Raw genomic sequence first — 20,218 nt, 5'->3', positions numbered from 1 at the left:
TTATTCTCTTTTTTCTTCACTTTTTGTAATTTTTGGGAGAATTTTTGAGGGACCAACCGTCCTTTTTAGAGTTTGGTCCTCTAAAAGTAAATTTGGTCCTCTAAAAATAGAGGATCAAAAGTAAATTTGGAGTACAAAATTCCTCCAAAACTCTAAAAAGGACGATGGGTCCCTCAAATATTCTCCCAAAAAGTACAAAAAGTGAAAAAAAAATGAAATAAATTACAAAATCTCCCCTCAATGTGTTACATCCATCCTCTATTTTGGATGGATTGGAGATGCTCTAAGCAAGTTCTGATCCAAAAAAATAAAACAAATAGCTAAGCAAGTTTAGGAATAGATAAAAGCTGAGCCATCTAGAACGAACTATTGCATCGTGTTTGTTTGGGGGTCTCAAAACTTTTGGGCACGGTCTCCACGCAAAAATAGTTTGAAGTTACTCAAAGACTTTTAACGGAAATGGTAGATTCTCCATGCAAAAATTCTCTGAGCGAATCCATATCATTAATTTTCTCAATACGTAGTCCATACTCCATAGTTGGACTTTTTCCTCCATTCCAAAATTTGGACTAAGGAGGATCTGATCTCATCCCTTTCCTCTTCGTATAAAATGTGGAAGGATCCATAATTTTCAAATAAAATAATTTTTCACATATTTGTTAAAATTTGTTTACAACAATTTAACTTAATATAACTGAGATCATTAATTTAATTCAAATAAATTGAAAAAACTTATGTAAAAATAATTTGTTTTTACTAAAAAAATATTTTCATAATTTACAATCTAAATATATAATCATATGTATAAAAAGAAGAATGTTTGCTCAATTTGGATTTTGAGTGAGGTTTTAAAGTGTAATGAGTGGAGAGAGAGATAGAGAAAATTTATTGGAGACGATGCGCAGAAGTTTTGAGTACCCCAAACAAACAAAGATAATGAGAATCTATTACTAATTTACCCCAAACGAACAAATAAGGATTTTTCTAGTTGAACATCAATTAGTAAAAAATAATAATAATAATTGACTCCATAATAATTACAGTCTCCCGATTATCGAAGCAATTCATGGATGAATGGGCTCTGCAGTATTGGTCAGTCACGTGTAGTCAAAATGGGCCACGAGTCCCAACTAGGTCCACTCCGTTTACATAGAAATTTTCTCGAAAACGGTAGTCCAGTCCAAACAGTACCCAGCCTTCAACTGGTCCATTTGCTATTTATAGACGCTTTCATGGACATCTTTCATGTATTCTATCGGGTTTCCTTCAACTCTGCTTATAAGGTTGCTCGACTTGAAAAGAAAAATTAGTATTTCATCCACATGGTATTCCAACATCATTTTTCGCAACATAAACATGAAAAACAATGTTGAAACACCACTTGACAATGCACCAAAATCACTATTACTTGACTTGAAAGGGTGATTGACATGAACCATTTTTCTTTGTTGCGGGATGGTCCAATGTTTTCTTAAGAAACAAAGGGTCTCTACAGCGCGCTAAATGCAGTACAAAATACCTCATCGATATTTCATTTATGTAATTCTCTTTCATATTTTTTTACCCTCCCGTTACTGTAATTCATAACGTTGAGTTTATTTATGGAGTCTCACTAACTATATCATCCATGAAAAAATAATAATTTGATGATCAATAGATTCAATACCATTAGCTATTTGATATGACAACATGTTCAATAAAAAAAAAAATCGATGATTGTTGTATCAATGCCCTATTAATGAAAATCTAAGTCCAAGTATTATTCAACAAATCTATAAAATGTCTTGCGGTTCAAATCATTGCGATGTGATTTTTGTTAAACTTATTTAATATTAGGATCCTTGTCTTGATAGATGACCAACCATCGTACCTTTTTGGGTTCTGAGAGGGATTGATGACCAAACTGATGAATGGTCATGGTTCTATAATTGCATACATGGACAGAAGTTTGCTATTTACAAATATAACAACTCCCTATGTCCCTTATTTAGAGTCGAATATTTCATTTTGGATTGTCCCTTAATAAGTGTTCATTTTGTAAAGTTGGTGCATTATCTATTTTGTCCCTAAAAGTATATTCCATTTTGAAAAGTTAGTGAGTAAAAGTGTAATGATAATGGGTAAGTAGGGAAAATGGAGGAAAAAGTTGATGTTAAAGGTATAATGATTATATCTTTTTAATAAGTTGGAGTTACGAAGTAAGACACTTAAAAAGGGACGGAGGGAATACTATTTTTTTCTAGTCATTAGGCCCCATTTTCACTAGCAAAAAATACACAAAACTTAACGTATTTTACCATATTGTTTCTACTAATAAAAAAGTTATCAACAAAAATTATTTTTTCCTATAGTACCTCTACTCACAAACATATCAACAACTTATTCATTACCGAAAATAATTTGACATTTCTCAATAACTTATTCACTACCGAAAATACCTAACAATTTTTCACTATAAATAAAAATTTACAAATTCACTACCAGAAACACCCCATTTGAATCCATTCGAACAAATCGTTTATCTTTACAGAGCTAATAAAGTTGCTTTTCAAAAACTCTCTTGGTGGTGTCTTATATGCATGTTCCCATGACTGATTAATATTTTGGCAATTGGACAAAAAGTCAGTCTACGTCCTTTTATGTGATTAATTAATAATTAATGAGTAATTACGGTGTGCTCCTTTTTCTCTCTTTAAAAAATAAGTACTTATTTATAATTTTTAAGCTTAAAAATAATAGGCTTAGTAAAATCAAAAAATACGCAATACGTATCTTATTTGATAGATTTCGATGAGATCTATCAAACCCTGTAAAAAAAATTGAAAAATTATTTTCGTAAGCTTACTATTTTTAAGTTTGGAAGACTACTCGAGAGTACTTATTAATAGTAACTACTAAATGAAACCCGTGTATTACACGGTCTAATGAAAAGGAAAATCATTTTCGGACTCCCCTTTTATCATCATTGCTTACGGCAGAAAGATGCACTCCTAATGTAATAGCCCGAAGTGTAGGGTTTCTAGTCGTTTGCAGAATAACTCGGTAAGATCAAGATCGATCCATAGGGAGCTCGAATATAGTTTGTTCAGATTGTAAGCTTTATGTAAGGTTTTTGGCATTTAAGACAGCCGACTGTCGGTTTTGCTTTAGAAAGTGAAAAACTATGGTAAAAAAACTAGAAATGAGGTTTGAACTTAGTTAAAACAAGCGGCAAGGTCTAGAGGCTCAAATCACCCGATGACTTAGCCGTTTAAACCGTTTCTTTCTAACAACTCCAAGCCAAGACGTAGACAATCTTAACCCGAAGCACTCAGCGTTAAAAGCCAAGCATGATCATTGTATTAGCTTGGAAATGACTTAATCTCATTTAGAAGATATTTAACTCAAACGCCGGGAGCATTAAAAGCCCCAGGCCCCGTGTATAAAACGAAGGTTAAAACTCCGGGCAACACACGGTCAAATATGGTATTAGCCCTTTGGTTTGGCAGAAAATTAGAGTTTAAGCCCTTTCCTTACTAAAACCATAATCAAGTCATAGAAAAACCACTAAAACAACTAAGTCATGGGAGAGAGATCACCCCATGATCAAGCCTAGATGACTACTCAACCATGCTTAAAGGATTGAACACAAGGCTAAAATCAACCAACATGATTAACCGATAGAAACGTAAATAAACTTAAGATTAAGGAGAATCTAGTCTGTACGAACAACTTTAATACTTGAGAAATTAACAAATTAACAATACTTACTTGAGTTTCTTAAGGAATTAAACTTGGACTAAAACTTGAACAACAATGGAGTTCCTAGAAAGCAAAAGAAAGACTTAGGCTTAAAGTTATGCTATATGACTAGCCTTTCCATAAATGGCATACACCCATATATATATATATATGGCCTAAAATATGGGTTACAAAGGACCAAAAGGCCCCAAAAAAATATCCCAAAAACTTGCCAAAAGTAGAAATTTTCTATAAATGGAAAGTGGGAAAAATTAATAAAAATCAGCAGAATTTTCCCAAGCAGTACCGGTACTGGAAATTCCTTAGTACCGGTACCAGGCTTCAACAGGCTGGATTTTCTACTCTCTGTTGCCAGTACCGATACTAGCAAATACCCAGTACCAGTACCAGCTATGCATGACAGATTTTTGGGCAATTTCGCGGACTCGCTCCGGACACTCCCTAATTTTTTAGGTGTTCTTTGGACCGTTGGAAAGCTTGTTGAGTCTACTTTCTAACCCAAGTGCATGGTTTGGATTCAAGATAATTCGTACATCAAAAGATATGACGATTTTACCCTCAGCTAGTCGGAAAATGAATTGCTTTGATAAAATCCTCACATATTCCTTACTTCCCTGACCCCTGGGCATCCCGAGCAACCTCCAAACCATCTTTTCGAGCACTACAACGGGGTGGCACGTGTGGCCTTGGGCACTTGGTTGCATCTGAAGCATCTCTTGGCGTTCAAACGCACATTATTTATACTCCCTCCGTCCCCTTATTATAGTCCAGTATTCCATTTTGGGTTGTTCCTTAATAAGTGTCCATTTGGTAAAGTTAGTAGGTAAAAGTTGGTACATTGTCTATTTTGTTCCTAAAAGTAGATTCCATTTTGAAAAGTTAGTGAGTAAAAAGTGTAATGATGATGGGTAAGTAGGGAAAGTGAAGGAAAAATTTGATGTGAAAGATATAATGATGATGTTTTTTTAATAAGTTGGAGTTACGAAGTAGGACATTTAAAAGGGGACGGAGGGAGTATGAATTACCTGAAACACACAAAAACTATCTTACGTGCAATATCGCATAAAACACTAACTTTATAAACATAAATATAATAAAACTAAGGACTTAAGCACTAAGAATATATATTATTGGATGCTTATCAATCATGCTCTCATTTTCAATTTGCTTTCACCTCTTAAATAGAGACTTACTTAACTATCGGAATGCCTTCCCATTGACTTCAACCGGTGCGAGCACTAATGGTGGGTGTCACTTGTGCAGAAACACCTGAGAGTAGAGAGGACGATACATGCATGAGCTCGAACTAGATGATCAACATAGCCCCAACTAATCAACCAGAACCCGACACAATTCATTATCCACATAAAATTACTAAACATGAAGGACAATTTGATAAGTGCACATGAATAAAAACAAAAAAGAAGTGCAAACGGATAAAAAATAATGTGAAAATAATTTTTCCCAAATGATAAACATGAAGGACAATTTGATAATTACACATTGATAAAAATAAAAAAGAATTGCAAATGGATAAAAAGAAAAAGAAAAAAGAAGAGAGAGCGTGAAAATCATTTCCCCAAATGAAAAATAGCCGGAAAAAATATATTGAATTTCACCACTTGAGTTCTTTTCAAGAAAAATGATTTTAACATCCACTTTCTTATAAAAATGCACTCCATAATTTGTCTTTTATTGCTTGTATTATGTGTAATTTTAAGAACTAAAAGACCATTTTTTGGAGTACATTTATAAGAAAGTAGAGTGCCAAAATTATTATCCTTCTTCTCAAGCTCTTTGTAGTTTGTAATGGTGACATGAATGAAAATGCATTTTCACTAAAAATTTTGGACTACAAGTTATTGCATTTTGTCATGTTATTCACACTAACCCACAACTTCTTTTTCTTCATTTTTTTTTTCTTTCGCCCACCCATATACCATCTGTAAGTCTGTAACTTATAAGTTAGTGGAAACAACTTGACATTTTTAAACAATAAAAAATTATCCATAACTTATTGGTCAGCGGAAATGCCCCTAAGATTTTCTTTGCCAGACTTTGATATTTTGACTCAAACACGTAACATGAAGCATATTGAGGACACAAAATAAATTCTTGCAACACAACACAACACGTTACAAATAATAAATCCAAAAGAGGGACAGGGCATGTGCAATTCAGTAACCGAAATACTTTTTCTTTGATTGTATTGTGACGCTCAAGCCAAGCATCCATAAACCAAAAGGTTTAAGGGCATTTTGGCTAAATAATTTATTTAGATTATTTTTTGTCTTTACTTAAAAAATATTTGTATTTGTTAGTTTTGCGTCGATATTCGTGGATGTCATGACAAGAAGAATTTAAAAAATAAAAAATTACAATCGAAACCCACATTTTTTTCGTCTTTATTAAAAAAATTGGGTTCTCAATTTTAATTTTTTACTTTTTATAATCCTCTCATCATGACAGCACAATAATTCACAAAAATTCGATGCAAAATTAGCAGTTGCGAATTTTTTATAAATAAATAAAAAAAAGAGCCATTTTTCTTATTTAACCAAAATTGGCCTAAGTGTAGTTGTAAGTTGTAACCATTGCAAATGGATATTGAGAAGATGGTACAGTTTTCAAATACCCAATAGTATAATGCAGAAGATATTGTAGAATTATGGACTCGGACCTGTGGTGCACAAATGCACTACATGGGTTATACTTCACAATTTGAGTCGTTCATCTCTAACGTTAATGGTTCATATTTATTAAAAGTATCATAGGCCGATTTTTATCTCCGCGTCGGACCCCCGTCTAGTGCCTAAATGCCGAAAAATCGATCATCTAGATTGATTTTTAGACCAGAAGTTTTATCAGATTCTACTCCAATAACACAAACGTTTTCGATTGAAGATGCGTGGTAGCTAACAAAGTACACACCACAGGGCAATACATCAATTGTGATAGTTTACAAGATAACTAAGCTCAACAACTAAAGCAATACAAGAAACAAGCAGGGAAGAAACAAATAAAGAAATGAGGAGTCTCTCTTTAGGCAAGAACACCACATGTAGGTGAGGAGATTCGACCTCTTAATTTCATAATGAGATGCAAGTGTCATGACCAATTAAGTTAGCCCCAATTAATTTCCTCGTAGCTTAATTAGTAAAGGAGGTAATGAGCTCTTCATTTAATTATGAATCCAACCATACTACTCTCTCTGTAAATGGGATGGGTGTTGTGCATCATCCGAGCCGTCTGTTAGGCGGTCCAGTGGCTCAAATTTCATCTCGACAATGAACGGCTCGAATGATACACGGTGGAGATGACATTTGAATGGTTGAATTGCTGAGCGAACGGTTTGAATGGTGCATAGCACAGTGTTGTGCAAATTCCATCCCTATTTCCCACTCTCTCAATCCTACTAACAATGTCGAAAACTAATATTCACACGTCTCATGAAAATATGAAATAATCAATGTGTTTGAAGTTCTAAAGTTTTTATATGTAGTATTAAACAAAGTTTGTAAAATCTTTTTGGTAATAAAAAGTAGAGGTGTTACAAAAACCGACGGGCCGAAAAAATGAACTGATTGGTTTGGTTTTCGGTCGGGGTGATGGCGGAATTTTTTCGGACCAGATCGAACCGAAATCAGTTCGATCTTGATTTCCTGAAATTTTCTTTGGACCGAACCGAACGACTCTATATTTTATATATATACACTTTAAATTAAATGAAAATTTTATATTTTAGGTGGACCTAAATTCCCAACCGGACAGACCCCACCCCGAAGCGAACTCAACTCCGGTCGGGATCGGTCCTTGAAATATTTGGACCGAACCAAATTGGCCTTCCGAAATTTTACCCCAAACCGAACCGAAATCACCCATATTAAAAAGTGTTGCAAAATATAGATAAATTTTTAAATGACGTGAATGGTGTACTACTTTTTTAGACGAAAAAAAAGAGAGATGTTTTCGATTAGAAAGTAGTACTCCTATAAATTTCCTTGATGTAATTGTAAGCAAATTTAGGCTCCGTAATTTCCTTGATGTAATTGTAAGCAAATTTAGGCTCCGTTCCGGAAATTTTCCTAAAAAATAAGTACTTATTTTGCCATTTCTTATTCAAAAAATAAGAAGGGTCATTCCACAAAATTCAAATAAAAAGTTCCTTTCACATTTTTAAACTCAAAAATAATATAAATGAAAAAAAAAATTAATTTTTTTTGCACCGTATTAAAGATCTCAATGAGATCTATCAAACAAGATCTGTAGTGATAGAAAAATTATTTGCGTAAACACATGATTTTTGAGCTTGAAGTTGCCTTATACAAAAAATAAAACTGTTGCTATGATAATGGGCGCCGGGAGGGAAATCGTACTGGCAGCCGTGCCGGGCCGTCTTCGGTCACCGAACGGCCGATCCGAGCCGTCCAAAAATTCTAAAAAAAAAAACCAAGGGGGCTCACGCGAGAATCAACGGCATCCGAGGTGTGTAGGGTGCTTGATCCGAGCACCCCTTTTCCGTGTATATATGTGGATCGGCCGTTCGGTGGCCGGAGACGGCCCGGCACGGCCGCCGGTACGATTTCCCTCCCGGCACCCATTGGTACCTATATAAATTCTTCCAAAATAATTACCACCCTTCTTATTTTCCAGAACAACTCTTCTTATTCAACAAAAAATAAGTTATTAACTTGTTTCTGGAACACAGTCTTAGACAATCAGGAAGCAATAGGGTGCGGCCGTGCGAGGATAACGGAGCAGAGCTCGCTCTTTGGGGGCCCTACAGTGACGGCAGAACCAAAAACGTGGCACAACATCGCTGGCCCATTCCCGTCTGACCTGGCAACAGTCCTCCCGTGATATACACATGTACAAGATTCCCCCAAACAAAAGATACATATTTTTCGCCGTCCATGTCCTTCCCCCGGGCGTGGACCCCACATTCCACGTCACCAACCCAGCCCCGGCCCCACCAAATCCCAAAAGCAGATTGAATTCAATTTTCGTATCCGGCAAAATTCGTGCCCTCCCCCAAAAAATTTAAACTCCCCACCTAAAAGACGCTAAACTCCCATCTCACGCCTCGTCCTCTCGCCACGTGTACCCAGTCCCAGATCCAAGCCGTCCGTTCCAGCTGTCCCGGTCACTTAGCCGGGCAGGTTCTAACGACATCTGTGCCGTGCGATCACATCCGCTCGTTGCGTCAGCGGTCGAGATTCTGCCCGAGGAGTCACCGGGCAGATCTGGTTTCCCTTTAAGAAGACGAGTTTGCCCATCGTTTCTTTTCACCACAAAATTAACCTGAGGAGGGTTCCCCCATTTATTTCCTCCCCTCCCCCTCCTTCGATTTCTTCTCCGGCCGACGGCGGCGGCGGTGGTGGTTGGATTTACCGGCGAGATATAGCCATGAGCTCCCGCCATTTCCTCCCCCTCCCCGGAGACTAGCCGCCGGAAAACCCATCCCCTCTCGTAGAAACCCTATTTTTTTGCCCCGTACATGGCATCGGCAGTTTTGCCCAGCAGAAATGAATCCTATTGGGGAGAACGCAAGGTTTATATGAGGAAATACCATACAAACAAACCTCATTTCAATAATTTCAACCAAACAAACTCTATCCTAAACCCTAGCCCTAACCCTAACAGATACCCGACCTCAAATCCCGCCCTATCTAGACAGATCCACGAGAACGGCACTACGCCTTATCATTGGAAGAAGCACGACGAGCCGGCGTCAAGGCCGTCTCCAGCGGAGAATGGCCTCCGCAGGGAGTACCTGACGTTCAACCTGGCGGCGTACACGAGGGCCGAGCTGAGAGAGCTGGAGGGACGCTTGAGGTCGGAGCTGGAGCAGGTCCGGAACCTTAGGGCTCAGATCGAGAACAGATCCGCCGCCGCGTACGGCGGAGACACGGCTGCTCCTTCTCCCCGGCCGCCTCCGCTTCAGGTTGATATCCTATCGGAACCAAAGGAAAGGCTTGTTACACCAAAGCCCACAGGGAAAAAGCGCGGGATTCCGTTTGGTTCCGGCAGAGGCAGGAAACGGCAAAACACCGCTGTTTCGGACACGTCGCAATTCGGCAAGCTGTTAACGACGACGATGAAGAGGTGCAGCCAGATATTGGTTAAGTTGATGAAGCACAAGTCCGGCTGGGTGTTCAACACGCCCGTCGACGCGGTCGCCTTAGGGCTCCACGACTACCACAGGGTCATAACGGACCCGATGGATCTCGGGACGGTGAAGTCCAGGCTGGATAAAAAGGAGTACAAGACCCCGCTGGACTTTGCCGGCGACGTCAGGCTGACGTTCGACAACGCCCGGATGTACAACCCCAAGGGCTCGGACGTGTATGTAATGGCGGAGACTTTGGTTGCTCTGTTTGACAAGTTGTTCGGGCCGGCTTATGCCAAGTTCGAGGACCAGCACCGGCTTCTGGCCGGCCCAATGTTGTTGAATTCGAAGGAATCTGAGGCAATGCGGAGTCGGGAGGATTTGGGGAATACGACGTCGGTTCAACAGGTTGTTGGGACGCCGAGGAAATTGGCGAAGCCGAAGGCGAGGGATCCGACTAAGCGGGGGATGAGTTTTGAGGAGAAGGAGAGGTTAGGGTTAGGGTTGCAGGAGCTTCCGCCGGAGAAGATGGGTGCGATGCTGGATATTATAAGGAGGAGGAACTCTCAGATGACGCCCGATGGGGACGAGATCGAGCTCGACATCGAGGCGCTGGATGTGGAGACGTTGTGGGAGTTGGATAGGTTTGTGTGTAATCACAAGAACAAGACGATGAAGCGACAAGGGGTTGCGAATTCCAAGGTAAATTGAGGGAAATTTTTTTATGCTTTGAGTCGATTAATTGGTAATGTTGATGACTGTTTTGTGCTAATAATGTTGTTTTGAATTGAAATGCAGTTGGAACCGTTGATAGAGCAGATGCCGGAGGCGGGGGCAATTCAGAAGGCCAAGAAGGGGTGTGATGCAGGGGAGGAGGACGTTGATATCGGGGAAGATATTCCGGTCAACGTTTTCCCTCCGGTGGAGATCGAAAAGGATGATGGTAGCAGCAGCTCGAGTTCAAGCAGTGATTCGTCGTCTTCTAGTGGTATAACAACCCACACTGGCTCTCTTTGAAAAAATTTGGGGTTATTTTGATTGAAAGGTGAATTGAGAATTCATTATCGTGAATTGGGTTTGTTGTTGTAGGTTCGGATTCGGGGAGTTCTTCGGGGAGTGACTCGGAGGAAGATAGTGTACAGTCTCCGTTTGTCGAATCGAAAGGAGTCGAGGCTCTGACCTAACAAAACCCTGGTTGAAGATCTGTTTTTTGGTGGGGTGATTCGATTAACAAAATCTGTTTGGTTCTTTTGTTCTTTGGATGGTGCAGATTTGGGGATTAATTAGGAGACTGATGGAAGTTAGGAATTTACTTGGTTAGCAGTTTAGATTAGGACTGATGAAGGGACATAGTAGTGATGTAAGTTAGAGGACTAGACTAGAGTAGTTTGGGGCCCCTGATGGAAGAAGAAAATGAAGGGGTTTTGTTTTGTGTATGAAGTGATACAGAGACAACACCACATGGTTTTTTTGTTTGAAGTGGTTGAGAAGCAATTCAGGAATTTTGTGTACAGCTCAAGTCATCAGAAACTCTAATTGAAATCCTGGGACTCTTTTGCCCCCCAGTGATGGATAATGATGATACTAGCAAATGGTCCTTTTCTCATTACCCTTTTCTGCTCTTTGAACTATAGTGCCTTTTCTTGCGTTGGGCTCCAGTGCAGGCGTCAATTATCCGGTTCCCTTCAATTGCTCTCATAATCTAAGCCAGTCATCTCGATTATCTTGCAAACTACTAAAATTAGTTTGATCGGACATGAATAATTTCATGAACATATCACTCTTGTACAAGAACAAAATGATGCAAGAGAAAAGATGGATGAAATTTAGTTTGATCGGACATGAACATATCACTCCTATGCGAGAAAAAAAATGAACTTTTAAGTGAAAAATGGATTCTGCACTATGGAGCGCACACTTATTATTTTTTCTTTTGAACAAGTGTGATTCGTTTTTGCAGTATAATTATATTGATATTTGGCATATAAATTCTTCGTTATAGCAACTTCCGAAAGTGACAAAAAAATGGTGAAAGCTGGGCTGGACAATAGGATTTGGCAAATGGACTGGTATTTTCATAGGGTCACTTGTGTGGTGCTACCCTGCGAGTCAAGTATTTTCGTAATTGAAGCTAAATCTGGAGAGAGAGAACGTGGATGTAGAGAGAATGATTAGGAACAAATTAAGTTCCTTAATCCATGGCTTATCTTTTGAAGGAGGTTCAGTCCTGTTTTATAGAACGTCTTTGGGGCGTTAGCGATTCTAATCAACCAAAAACTATTATTGGCAAAATGAGGGGCGACTGTGGAATTAACAGTTATGGTTTGAATTGGAAGATTTGCTTGGTTTATATTTTCTTGGACGGCAATTCTATTTGGCTGGTGAGATAATCTCCGACTTCGGGTGTGCTGACAAATTACCATTCACTGCTAGATCCCATACTTGCAACAATGGCGGAGCTAGGTAGAAGTCGCTGGAGGGTTTGGAGCAGGAAGAATGAATACTTGGTTTGGGAAGAAAAGGAAAATCCAAAACCACCTTTATAATGATTTCAATACTTTTGACAATTTTTAAAATTGTTAGTACCATTTTCCTAAAAACGTTTAACCAATCATAAACATTTTAGTTTGAATAGGAATAGACCATTGGATGGATTCATGAAAGCCTTTGCGAATCCAAATTCTGGGAATAGTGTGATAGAGAGGCTGATTCAGATGTTCGTGATCGTGACCCACCACAGGATGATCCACAAAAAAGGTAACAGGATTCGAACTATAACGTAAGTACCAAACAAAAGCTAGTGTTCACTGTTCAGGCTTAAGGAAACTTTGCCGAATATTAGGTCCTGGTCAGTATAAGCTTCTCAAGAATATGTGACTTATCACTAACATAAATCTCATAACTTCCCATCAATGTCTGCAGTGAACTGCCCTAATTTCGAAGTGTACCAACAACTTTACCCCTCCATACGAATTATAAACACCACTGTGAATGTTTACTGATCAAAAGCTCAACCAATCGGAAGAAAAGAGTTAAGGAAACAACTTGCTGCGACCTCCATGCGGGTATGCAGGCAACGGGGAAGTTTTCCAGGATAACTTTGTGAACTCAAGTGAATATGCAGTTTTGTAACAAAGAAGCAAATGCTGTTTCTTATATGCAAACGGGAAAGTACCAACAAAAAACGCAGCTAAAGAAAACATTGAAATATAAAGCATTCGAGTAATATTCTATTATGAAGTATTTCATACAGAATGACGCAATACTTTTATGCAATGTGTGGCACGATGATGGGTGCTTTCTTAAAGAGTTACAATGATAATATCCAAAATCAATGCCAAAATCATTTCTGATAGAACTTTCATAGAAGTTCTAGCGGTACCTCATCATCCGTTCATAGAAGTTCTAGCTGTAAGTATGTTCCAAATCACAAATTCTTATTCTTCCCTATAGCCAAATAAGGGTTTGCAGCCATAACCATTTAAACATCTAAAGTATATTTTACAAGACTAGGTCAAATAACAAGGTAAGACCACAATATACTTACGTTAGCAATCTCGATCGCCTTTTATTTCCCTTTTCTTGCTAATCAGGATTTACAGCCGTAACCATTTAGAACCTTCAGAGTATCTTACAAACAACTGATGCAAAGCAGCACAAGCTGATCATCATCTACATACTAGAAGCCATACAGTTAACATTGACTTCTTGTCTAGCAGAAAGATTAATTACCAACAAAACATATGTTTCTTAAGCCGAACACAATCATAACCAGCAAATTCCCAAATAACAAAAGCAATATATCATTTGCATGAACAAGAAGCATCCAAATAGACAATGTACAGAAAACACAATACTTAGTTGAAAATAGATGATGAAGAAAACAACAATTCTCTCTTACTCTATTCGATTGAAACAACTCAAAACGGATAATTTGATGCTAATTAAGCCAGCCACCCTTTTAATTCCTCCTCTACACATCCCACACAAGTTTGGATACTGCACAGAGACATAACCAACCTCTCTCTCTCTCTCTCTCTCCAAAATGGATCATGCCAAGGGCCGTTGCATCGATGAAGTGATTGATACAGTGAAGCCACCTAAAACTTCAAAGGTGATAAAGTAGAAAATAGATGAACCCCACCAATTTCAAAGAACCCAAAATACACTTTAAACAACGGAGTATTTCTAAAGGAGAAATATTATATAAAAGGATTTTCCAATGAGTTAGGCATCTAAGGAGGCAAATAACAGCTGAATCACCAAAAAGAAAAGATATTGGGAAAAAAAAAACCAGAAAAACAAGGGATAAAATTGCAGCTGAACAGTAAAAGGGCCAAATTCCTGGGACATTGTTAGGACTATAAAAGAAACGAGGCATCATAAGAAAGTCAAGGGTATTATTGAAACTTTAAACGGATGAAAAAGAAAAACTGTACTGTAATTTAACAGGCTATACGTGAAACTTCAAAGGAGAAAAGTTTGGAAAACTGGTTATAATAAAAGCTTACAAACATAAGAAGGGGCATGTAAACAAAAGAAGGGGCATGAGGCCCTCTTGGTGTTTAAGCAGCTACGCCACTGATTGTAGGACCCAATCACTGACTTAATGTGCTCCCTCTAATTTGAACTTATGGTTTTGTGGCTTGTGCAGTTCATCACCTGACTCCAAGACAATGGTCAAAGACACCCAACACCTAACTTCAGTGACTACACTGTCAACGAAGAACACTACCGGACCCACAACAATGTTGCTCCAACCAGGCCCGGACGTATCACAAACACCTCGGTCCGAAATTTGTGAACTCGTTTTCCTCAGAGATATGGATCCTCATGCGCCACAAAAACATCCACCGTACACCCAAGCTTTTCCCCTCTAGTCTAGACTGATGTTTCTCACCATCATGGGATCCATGATGGCCACCATGTTCATGAAAACAAAATAAAATAACTCCAAGGAATTACCAATTGCCTAGGTTTCTTATCTTCACTGTTTGCCTCTTCTTCTCTTCTTCAAATGACAGCCATTCTGAATTTTATCCAAGGTCACTTCATCTTTGTCCGTGAGACTTTCCATAATGCGTACTGAGCCTCTTCATACACCATAGCTGTTCTGATTACTTACCTCCCCTTTCTTCGTCTATACGGGAATAGTGTAGTTTGCCTTAAACTAAGTGGTCCTTCCTAATTGTTCTCTCTGTCTCTCTTCTTTCAACCAACTCATTTGTGGTCTTAGATAACACAGTGGTCCCAACTTCATTCTGGGTTACGCAGCGGTGATTGCATTCACTGTTGACTGTTCTATTATTCTTGTTTTTGTGGGTTCTTCTTGAACAGTCATGACATTCAAGTTTAATGAAAGCATGTGAAGAAGATTCCAACTATGAAGTATCCGTATGAATAAATCTGATGAATCAGTATGAAACAGCAGAGAGTTTTGGAACATATCCTAATGGAGTAGACATATCCACAAGCACCAACATTTCATTTAAATCTTATCACGTCACATGCTTAGACATAACCAGTGTTTTAAATGGCGAAAGGCGCAACGATCCCTTGGGGCAAGGCAAGGCGCGCGCTTTATTGACGCGAAGCGCAAAAAAAAAAAAAAAAAAATCTACGCAAGGCAAATTTTATTAGAACAAGTTTTCAACACAAATAAACACTTGTAAAACTTTCAAATGTCATAAAACATAACATGTCAACGGTTAAACGAAAGTACCAAACACTAAACATAACATATCATCCATGAAAAGCAAACATAATAATGTTTAGCCTTAGAGACATAACAAAAGGATTAAAGACAATAAAATCTAGAGGCATGCATAGGCATTACTAGAATTTTTAGATGTCATCTACAAATAAAAAGTACAAATAAATACATCAAACTAAACAAATACTTTAAACAGAGCTGGAAACAAAAAAAAAAAAAAAAACAGGTGAAAAAAAAGAAAAAAAAAAAAGCAAAGGGGGGTCCTACTACTGGAAAAAAAAAGAAAAGAAAAGAAAAGGGGGGGTCTTGGACAATCGGTGAAAATAGAAAGAAAATGAGGAAGAAGAAGGTGAGAGGAGGAGGAGGAGGAGGAAGCAAACGTGAGATGGTGAGAGGAGGAGGAAGAGGAGGAGGAGGAGGAAGAAGAAGTTGTTACTTGGAGTCGACAATCAGAGAGGGAGAGGGAGACCAAAGAAGAAGAAGCTGGGTCCGATCGTCCGAGACTCTAAATCGTCGAAGAGGTTGTTGCTCGATTTGGTTTGTCGATCGAATAGGGCTCCCATCGATTTAAAGGAAGAAATTATTCAGTGCATCGCGAACGTAAGACTGATTTTTACCTCACAGCAAAAAGCCCGCGCCTCAGCGCCTTGAGCTATAGCGCGCGCTTCAGCGCCTTTCTTGCGCCTTTGTGTTCTACGCTATAGCCCATAGTTCCGAAGCGCAATCCTTGCGCTGCGCTGCGCCTCGCGCTTCGCGCACTTTTTAAATCACTGGACATAACTACGGACAACGGCATACTGTGGTAGAAGACCAAAACATAGAATAACCCTTCAATTTTATCATACCTGAAAAGCAGCTACAATAAGACGATATATAATATACTCCATGAAAAACTAATCTTTTGTAGCTGATAATACATGATATATTTTCACAATCAAAAGAACTGGATATGTGACAGCATAGCAGTATTTGACTACAAAAACGAATCAAAGCAAAACACTCTGTCCAAATTCCAGCTAAGAGTTGCTTACAGGCATGCTAGTTTCTTTCAAACATCCCATGATCTAGTGAACATCACGTGTTAAATATTGAAGGGTTGGCTGCAGCAGTACCCACTTGAACTTCAAGCAGTTCTAGACGGCGCTCTAGGGTATCAAGCTTCTCATTTAGTGATGCCAATTTGCTCTTCGTTGTAGCCTCTGAAAATGACGTATGATACAGTAAGCAGAAGTTGTATTATTTCAATTCGAACCAAGCTGTACCCAATATACTGTAACTCTTAACTAGTAAAGTTGACGGCAACCGTAGATACAAATGTTGAATCAAAGCAATGCCAAAGACTCTGCAGCAGCATACCATTTTAAGGCACAAACCTAGAAGGCAGTCATATTCATGCAAAATATATCTGCCTGTTGCCAATTTTCTAATTTCATGTTTATAAAAATAAAGTTGTAAATGCTAGACGAGGAACACCTTAAATACAGATTATCTACATGGTCACAATTTTCTAATATCGTGTTTATATCTTCAGGATGAGTACCGCTTGATAAAATGCACGACAATACCAGAAGATGTTCCCAACAGAGTAGCAAGAAATTTAGAAACCTCACAACCTAGGATGATCAGATCACCTCAAGTGGGTTCGACTGAACCCACACAATTCATATAGCTCCGCCCACATGGAAAATGCTAAACAACTTCAAGAATTCATGATCATTCCCACTTGATTTTAAGAGGAGATCCAAAGACACCTTCAAGTCTTCAGTGAATACGTATCCAAAGAGAAAATGAACAGATTTATGAAGCATGTTTCAGCCAAAAAATATGACTTCTGATTGAAATCGTCAAAATCTTACCATTCACTATTCGACACATCTAGAGGTAAAATCGCAAGGTATCTCTAGTCACTACACAAATCTTATGTTCTAAAACATCCACTAATTCGCATGCCCTAAATACTTTTCCAATACCCCTATGAACCATGATGCAACACACAACACATGACACCGTAATTTTCGTTACTAGACCATGGTATATACGGTTGAAGGCTTGAAATTTTTGTCTAATGTTAATTCCATGTAATTAACTACTCCTTCAGTCAATCAGTCCCATAATGCTCGTCAAGTATTCTATTTTGGATGCCCCAAAATGCTCGTCTTTGTTAAAAAAATCAAAGTAAAAGTGCGAATTTTCACAAATTAACACTTATGAATGATCAAAGTTGTAGTCTTTATAGAAACCTAATCAAAAATTTATCGTTAAAAAGTTGAATCTACAGTACAAGACAAAGAAATATGGCCGGAGTAAACACATACTAAAAGCAACATAAATCCTGTTTCGACAGTACAACTCACATAAAATTCCAAGAAACAAATAAAAAGAATTATTTTGGAAAAAAAATGAGATCTGAGAAGGACCGAAATTTTAGATGAGTTTCATTTTTCGGAAATTACCGAATTGGACGAGGAAATCGAAGAGGCGGCGGACGTTGAGGGAGATGTTAGAAATGAACTCTCGATTCTCCCAATCTGCTTGAACTGCTATCCCTACGTTCACTGCGTTCGTTATTCCTCCCGCTCGAGCCATTTCTCTACCGCTAGACCAGTGAGTCCAGAGAGAGAGAGAGAGAGAGATAGAGAGAGAGAATGCAACTAAACACGAACGGAAAAAAAAAATGCAACTAAACGAATTAATAGTAGTAGATTTTTTCAGTTTTTTTTTTTTTTTTTTTTTTGGTTCTAACGGTTTATTTTTTTCAAGACAAATTTGATTTGACCAAATAGTGAACACCACAGTTCGAAAAAAAAGAACAGTGAAATGTTTCGGTTCGTTGCCTCTTGAAATTCATGATCTGTATGGCTGTATGCAGGGGTTTTGTTATTGGTTTATTATAAAATTTGATAAATTCGGTAAGTAGCAACTCAAGAAATTCGTATTGATGGGGTCATTTGCAAACACAAATTTCACTTGTTATATATCCTAGCACCTAAGAGCATCTCCACTGTTTACTCAAATATTGACTCAAACTCAAATTTGAGTAAAAATCACTCAAAACTCTTCTTCACTTCTTACCAAAACCTATACTAAATTTGAGTACTCAAGTTTGGTTAGATTCAAACCCTTAATCAAGTTTTAAAGGCAAATTTCACACCTTTAAATTTACAACTTTGCCATTAATGAAGTTTTTTACTCAAATTTGTACATATTTGTGCTTGGGTTTGATTTTACCCATTGGAGCACATAATACCAAATGAAAACTTTTACTTAAATTTAAATAAGAGGTGGAGATACTCTAACCAACCGTTAAAATGGAATAGTAAACAACTCACAAGGTTCATGTATTTTGTCATCAATTCACTTGGTAGCATATAGTTTCCAAATTATGTATTTCACAACTTGGACACCATAAACCCTTGAATTTTAGTGAATGCAATCCTTGGAGAATATTGCCCAAAATCATGTTTTCTCACAAATTAGAAACATTGACACTTGATTCTTACCAAATGCAATCCTAAAGCAATACCTGTTTAAAATTACTTCTTGCCATAGTTGAGAGAGGGAAATGTTCGGGCAGTTGGGTTTCAGAGACACTGAGAGATGACACAAAGGTGCGGATTACCAGTTGTGAAATGCGTTCCAGTGGAAAAATGATTAGGTGGTGTTTCCTCATGGATTGGGGTCATACGTTTTCGAAATGGTGTCAAGTATCAAGCAATCAGAAAATTCTAGTAACATAGTACGAGTAACTCCTTTCTCCGTGGCGTCAGCCTACCCCACTCCTCCGCATGTGGGGTCGCATCTGAATCCAGCCCATGCTCACCCCAGTTTTATGCATGATCTTACTTTGAATTCTAATTAGGCCCCATTCTCGAAAAGAAAATAAATACTTACTGTATTTTTTAGAAGGTAATTTTAAACTCAAAAATTATGTACTTACTCAAACAATTTTTCTATCAAAATAAATATTGTTTGATAGATTTCATTGAGATCTTTTATATTGTGCAAAAAAAAATTAAAAAATTATTTTTTATTTACATTATTTTTAAATTTAAAAATATGAAATAAATATTTATTTTTTAAAAATGTGTTCTAAAACGGGACCTTATGCATGCATTTAATGGAGTACCTATTACGCACTCCGACATTTGCTCACCTTTTTTGTTTTTCCTTCTGTCATCGACAGGTTGGTGACATCCTAATCTTCGAAGGCAAGCTCTCTTCCCCAGACACAAAAAAGGCAAGCTCTCATTATTAAGAATTAATTGAGATCTTGGAAAGAAATTAAAAAAAAAAAAGAAAAAAGAAAAAGAAAAAAAACATACTTGAAAGTTCTTTATTTTGTGTGATCCCAAAATTGCACAAGTTTTCGTCCTAAACACCTAAAAAGTGAGAGTGAGCATAAAATTGATCCAAACATTTCGATATTCATTTGGGTTTGTTGTATCCAGGGTACTTCATAGGCACCAACAAAAAGCACTATGAACATGAATTTAAGCAAGTAGTTGTACCAGAATTACTTGCTTTTTGAGAGGCATTTTCATCATAGCCTTTTTTCACAAACTTGTACAAAACCAAATTTCCTTGCTGCGGGTTGCTCCTTGCTCTGGGATTTGCAGGGATTTCCCTCGAAAAATTCAAAGTTTATTCCCTTCAGA

General features: G+C 37.9%; 2 protein-coding genes across 8 annotated transcripts; one reads left to right on the top strand and one right to left on the bottom strand.

Moving 5' to 3' along the window:
- The first annotated feature begins 9,015 nt into the window (after positions 1 to 9,015).
- On the top strand, positions 9,016 to 11,456 carry LOC131335639 (transcription factor GTE2-like). Its single transcript, XM_058371092.1, has 3 exons — positions 9,016 to 10,552; positions 10,649 to 10,838; positions 10,940 to 11,456. Exons 1-3 carry the CDS (start codon positions 9,239 to 9,241, stop codon positions 11,032 to 11,034), a joined length of 1,599 nt encoding a protein of 532 aa, XP_058227075.1. The 5' UTR covers positions 9,016 to 9,238; the 3' UTR covers positions 11,035 to 11,456.
- Positions 11,457 to 13,054: 1,598 nt separating this feature from the next.
- Positions 13,055 to 18,235, bottom strand: LOC131335640 (protein BRICK 1). 7 transcript variants are annotated; one of them, XR_009202569.1, is made up of 4 exons: positions 18,017 to 18,224; positions 16,595 to 16,762; positions 13,398 to 13,529; positions 13,055 to 13,297 (listed from the first exon to the last, which is right to left on the bottom strand). XR_009202569.1 is itself a non-coding variant. In XM_058371094.1 (3 exons), exons 1-2 carry the CDS (start codon positions 18,147 to 18,149, stop codon positions 16,638 to 16,640), a joined length of 258 nt encoding a protein of 85 aa, XP_058227077.1. In that variant the 5' UTR covers positions 18,150 to 18,224; the 3' UTR covers positions 13,055 to 13,529; positions 16,595 to 16,637. The 7 variants fall into 7 exon arrangements, 5 of the variants coding, with proteins under 5 accessions (XP_058227077.1, XP_058227080.1, XP_058227079.1 ...); XR_009202570.1 differs by having other exon boundaries at positions 13,398 to 13,491; XM_058371094.1 differs by having other exon boundaries at positions 13,055 to 13,529.
- Between the last annotated feature and the right edge of the window lie 1,983 nt (positions 18,236 to 20,218).

This window comes from Rhododendron vialii, chromosome 8a, assembly GCF_030253575.1.
Source record: "Rhododendron vialii isolate Sample 1 chromosome 8a, ASM3025357v1".
NCBI lineage: Eukaryota > Viridiplantae > Streptophyta > Magnoliopsida > Ericales > Ericaceae > Rhododendron > Rhododendron vialii.
The sequence above is the reverse complement of the archived record's forward strand: the minus strand, read 5'-3'. Positions and strand labels throughout refer to the sequence as shown.